The sequence below is a fragment of the Mytilus galloprovincialis genome, chromosome 4, assembly GCF_965363235.1.
Source record: "Mytilus galloprovincialis chromosome 4, xbMytGall1.hap1.1, whole genome shotgun sequence".
Lineage (NCBI taxonomy): Eukaryota > Metazoa > Mollusca > Bivalvia > Mytilida > Mytilidae > Mytilus > Mytilus galloprovincialis.
This window is the reverse complement of record NC_134841.1, coordinates 55,884,286-55,890,094: the sequence shown is the minus strand read 5'-3', so window position 1 is coordinate 55,890,094 and position 5,809 is coordinate 55,884,286. Positions and strand designations below refer to the sequence as shown.

General features: G+C 33.2%; 1 protein-coding gene across 1 annotated transcript; it reads left to right on the top strand.

Annotated features, from left to right (window-relative positions):
- Positions 1 to 3,095: 3,095 nt before the first annotated feature.
- Positions 3,096 to 4,834, top strand: LOC143072482 (uncharacterized). Its single transcript, XM_076247413.1, has one exon. It carries the CDS (start codon positions 3,222 to 3,224, stop codon positions 4,512 to 4,514), a length of 1,293 nt encoding a protein of 430 aa, XP_076103528.1. The 5' UTR covers positions 3,096 to 3,221; the 3' UTR covers positions 4,515 to 4,834.
- The last annotated feature ends 975 nt before the right edge of the window (positions 4,835 to 5,809 follow it).

Here is a 5,809-nt window from a genome sequence, read left to right as displayed (position 1 = left end):
GAAAATGAATCAAATTGGTCGAAAAAAAATAGGGGGTCACGGACCATTTAAGCTCAAAATTTTACTTTTAAACAGGTATGTAAAAGGGACCATTTTTCAATGAAATGATAGGGAAAATAGAGGTGTTGACATATTTTTATCGGAATATTAAAAAAACTTTCTATGACAATTGGTCCAAAACTGTAATATGAAAAGCTTGAATATAGCTTCAAAGAATGAGCCAATAAAAAACATAGGTCACCGATAAGGGAAAAAAAATATTTTGCCTTAAAACCCGAAGTACTGGCTACTGGGCTGGTGATACCCTCGGGGACTAATAGTCCACCAGCAGAGGCATCGACCCAGTGGTAGTAATAAATGTAACGGTACCAATTTTCTTGCACCAGATGCGCATTTCGACAATACTTGTCTCTTCAGTGATGCTCGTGGCCAAAATATTTGAAATCCAAAGCTTATATAAAAGATGAAGAGCTATAATCCAAAAGGTCCAAAAAGTATAACCAAATCCGTGAAAGCAATCAGAGCTTTGCATTAGGGAGATACATTCCTTAATTTATAATAATTTCTTATATTTTGTAACAGCAAATTTTAATAACACAAAAAAGTTAGCTTTTGTTCGTAAAAAAAGTCATCGGCTAAGGCAAGCGGAGAGGACTGATACGCAGACCCGTGAACATGTTTTGAACATCTGAAATTGAACCTAGTGGAGAGATGGCTTCTCATTTGACTATAGAAACTGACAACTAAAACACCATATCCTGATATCGTTTCTTGCGATATGGTAAACGACGTGATAAAAAAGTCAATTTGTAATAGATCGTGATCAGTCCTAGGCTTATGAATTCCCGTTTCTATCAGTGGGTTCAAAAACTAATTTTATTTTCAATCAGTAAAGAACAACGATCCAATGTTCCCCGCCATGCACAATTACATGTCATATTTTATCTATCAAAGGGCAAGGAACAAGAAAATCACCTTTTTTCTTTATCTTTTTTATTTTCAATATCTTAAGAGAAATAAATGCATCACAGGAAATGAAATGGGATTTGCATTACAATTTATATTTCAAAGGGTCATAACTGGTTAAAAATATTTGATTACGACTTATTTCCAAACTGTCAAAGACACTGCTTATGATATGAGTTTCACTTAATCTGACAAGAATTGTACACATGAGAGTGCTACAATGTAACAAGACCGGACGGTCGGATGCCCGGTATTTTTATGTCTCCTGCAACGCGTTTAGCTCAGTAATCAAAAATTAAAAACCCAAGGTTGTAGACTCAAATTCTTGGAAAGAGAAAGCACTTCATTTCCTATATTCCGAAGTTCCTAAATTATACAGAAGTGCCGCTGTAATGGGGTCCGTTTTTGATATGTCAAATATGAAATTGGGTGGGAAACTTTACATCAAATGTTTATGAATTGAATTATGGTAGTTTCGAGGAAACAATAAAATTTGGTTAACAATAAAAATATTTGAACTAGTGCCCGTGGGTATTTTGAATTTAAACAAAAATCTAACTAGTGTCGGATTCTAGGGAAGTACATGTGCTTAAATAAAAAATGATTTTCTGCATAAAAAGTTCCAAAATATTTTTCAACAAACACATCATTTCAACCCAGGCTACGCCACTGCAAATTCATTCTATGGAGCCGGGTATTCTTACTGCGATCATAAAAGTTATTATTTACACCAGAACCATTTTAAATTTCTTATTTCAAGCATAAAATTTGATAGATATGGATTGTAATACTTACATATCGGGTGTCAATTTGTTTAGGTGATGCAAATGTCCGCCATTAATATCGAGGCACATTGAGCATTTTCCAGATGCATCACGGGTAATCTTACTATACAAATCCTTGCTGATACCTGGTTCTACCTTTTTAAAAACTTAAAACACGAAAGAGATCATAATGAAAGTATTCTGAATGTAAATTCTTCATTATTTGAAATAAAAGTAAATTTATTTGCAATCCTTGTATGAACAAACTAAATAACAATAAAGTTTGTCTCAGTGATTCCATGCAAGTTCTAATGAATGGACTCATATTATTAAAAAAAAAGCACTAAAGCAATAAATAAATGGTTCTAATCATGAACTTGAAAATAAATAAGAACCAAAAAGACTGCGTCTCATATTTTTCTTCTTCTATTTAGAATAATAATAATAATAACTGTATGCATTTTATATTTATATAAAAGTATTTCAGAGCAGTTTATGAGTGCTAAGTCAACAATTATGCTTTAGATCACAAGTCATAGTCTAATGTCAGTATGAACATGCTTTGAATAAGAGTGATTGAAATACTAGTCTGAAACAGATTGTTTAAAGTTCAAATTTAGGACAATACTTTTTCATTTACTTTTGCAGGATTCCTTCATCACAATTTTGTTTTATAATATTATAAACAATTTAAGGTTGTGTAAAGACAGTATAATAAGATTTCCTTACCTTGTTTTAGTTAAGTCAAAATTTTCAGTGACTTAAAGAGAATAATCAATCCAGTCAAATATTCACAGCTGATTCTCCAAAAGACTCCATTGATTTTTTAAAAAACACACTAAATGTGTGAACATTGTGTTCAGATGCAGTTGACATCAATGTGTAAGACCAAAAAAACTACAAGGTCAAAAAATGTCTTTCTTTTGGAATTAAGTTCGAACGAGGTTTCATACGGGGTGATAGAACGTAAGACTTGATTTTATTTTTAACTTTGAGATACATATTAAATGATTTTTTATATAGTATATATAATCTTTTTTTATCTGTGAAAAAAAAGAAGAAAAAATAGCAGACAATTTCGCATAACATATAAATGACGATCAACGGTGTTACGCAATTGTAAAAAGACGGCCAATTTAACATTTTTTTAAAAGTATTATTTACTTTTTAATAGGGACCATGATGATGCTTTTAAAAAAATCGAAAGAAATCTATTTCTGATCCTAATGGTAAGTAAGAAACAGAAAAAAGAAAAATATCCAAATAAGCGCCAAATATTTTTCCGCGAAATTAATGCATTTTCTGAATGGCGGGTTTTAATATCAGTCCCATTGTTGTACTAAGAAAGTAGGAACAATGGTCGTTTCTAAGGGCTTGCTTTCCGACTGTTGACGGTATTTGAATAACTGTATATACCGAAGGCATACTTATTATTTACGGTGGGAACGAACTCAACAGAATGTCGATTCAAACTTAGTGTGACTGCCAGATATGGAAAAAGCATACATACTTATAATTATAATAACGATAGAATACTTATTTGGTTTGAAGTTTACAGAATGTGTTACGATAAACAAGTTGAAAACCTTCCAACGACTGCGTTCGAACGAACATAGAACACGAAGATCATTAAAGGGTATTAGAGATTTCAGCTGGGTCGAACGGGTGCCTGGAAAAAATATTGGAGATGCTATACTTAATCCATTGACGAAGGAGTTAAGAGTAATTGGAATTTTCTTGGCTGCACATAAGTATTTTGAAGTCGATCGACGGTATACCTTTACATCATCACAGTTTGAGAATCCGAAATTCTACAAACATTTCCCGACCCCACGTCTTCGTAAACGACACCAGGTCGTAGTAGGAGCATGCGAACTGGGATATTTACCTTGCGTAGAAGAAATTTTCAAAACAGCTAATCATTCTGGTTCTCTTGCCAAAATCCACAAGAATTTTGGCAAAAATGCCATACGCTATGCATCTTATTATCCATTTAAAGATAGCCTAGAACTGTTCCGTTACAGGGTAACAGCTAGTTATTACATGTGCTGGTTCACTGAAATGAGAGAAGATGTGCTTGCTTTGCCGGGCACTAATAACTGTTTTAAAGATTTAAATGAAACAGAAGAAGCAGGTGGAAAGAATATAGAAGACTTTAGAAGTGAGGTCAAAATTTCAGAGGAATATTCGATTTTTACATGTGCGTACTTGTGGTTTTGTCCTGACTCATGTTATGGTAAATCTTCCGGAGGTAACGTAAAAAGTAAAGAAGAAGCCCTAGACGACCATTTAAATCCTTGTGGAGAATTGCAAAAGAAAGATTGTCTTTGGGGTATTGGTAAAAACAAAAATTTCGAAGATTTGGTAAGAAATAAATTTAATTATTCATGTGACTGTGAGTTTGAGAAAAAAGGTATGGTATGGAGTCCCATGTACAGTTTCTGTGTTGACAGGGACGAATGTTACGAAGAAGACTATGATTGCCCAACAGATCAAATTTGTAGGAACACTGTAGGTAGTTATATGTGTTCATGTAGGACTGGATACTACCTAGACAAGAATACAACTCGGTGTAAGAGGCATGATCTATTGAATGCAGCAGCTGCTTCCGCCCTGGAGAGAAAAAAGACAGAAAAGGCTGTGGAGGCAAAGAAAGAAGAAGGAGGCTCCTTGTATGTCTTAAAACTCTTGGTAGAAATAATAAGAGGTCATTGTCCCCTACATACCGTTACAAAACCTTTGTTAATACTGTGTTTTTCTTCAATTTTTCTGTTAGTTCTTTAAGTGTAATTTATATGCATGTTTGTAGGTCATTTTCTTTTTATTACAAACGTAGTATAACTTTTATTAAGAAGTACTTTTATAGTACGTCATGGCTTTTTCTGATGTGTATCCACTGCTCATTTTCACCGCAGTGAAGCATGGTCGATGTGCTGTTATGGAAAGACCGATGTCCGTCCTGTCAATGTGATTTGCTTCCCAGTTTTTTAGTCACGATAGTACTTCACGAAAGTTTCTGCGCAGCAAAACTGACATCATAAATCGTATGTTCCAGGTTCTAGTCGTATATTTTTTCTATAAAATCTTTTAAAATTCGATCATCATTATTATTATGTTCTTTTTTTTTGTAAAAGAAATTAGCATGCATGGTTACTTGATCTCACTTCATTTCAAAACCTTTTCTGTGCAAGAGCTGCTGGAATTTTTTTATTGTAATGCATAAATGGAAAAGTCACAGTGGGTTCATCTGCCTTCAAAAGTATTCTTAAACTATTTGATTCGATGTACATGTGTTTTATAAGTTTGAGGTCAGTTGGATGGCCAACTTTATCGGAACTGGATAGTGCAAAAATGTTTACAAAACTTTAGCATCAAACTTTGACTAATTCAGTGGCAGGATATTTGTAATGTTGTAAAACGCGATTTATAATGGATTTATTTCCATTTTTCTATTTGAATAAATTAAGGAACTGTAATCGAAAAAGAGGCATAGTCTGACCGATTTATATATAATATAGGATTAAACGCCTTTTTAAGGCGAAGTGTACGTAATTAAGCTACACAATGGATTTAAAAAAAAATTTACATGTAGATTCTACTTGTAAAAATAAATCGGAAAATAAAACAAAAAAAGGGGGTAACCGTTTTCGTTTTTGAGATGCGAGCTGTTGAAGTTAACAGCATCATATACCAAAATTACAAAGGATATATAGGGAAAATCGTGAAATTCGGCAGGAATTGTTACATTTCCAAGATTTTCTATTATATTAGACAATCGATTTTTTTTTAAATTTATGAGACGATTCTAAAATGTCTGAGGAATCGATTGGTGCAGAGAAAGTCCTTAGCAACCGTGCTACTTTTCAAGCTATACCCTGTTAAAGTTGAATTTTGCGTGTAAAAAAACAAAAAACAACGACAACGTTATTGACGTCGCTGCAACAGTTACGACGCTTCATATAGTTCTATACTTGTATGAAATATATACCGTTTTGTTGGAGTTCATGTTGCTCGGTCTTTAGTTCTTTATGTTACGTGTTGTGTACTATTGTATTGTATTTGTCTATTATATTAATTTA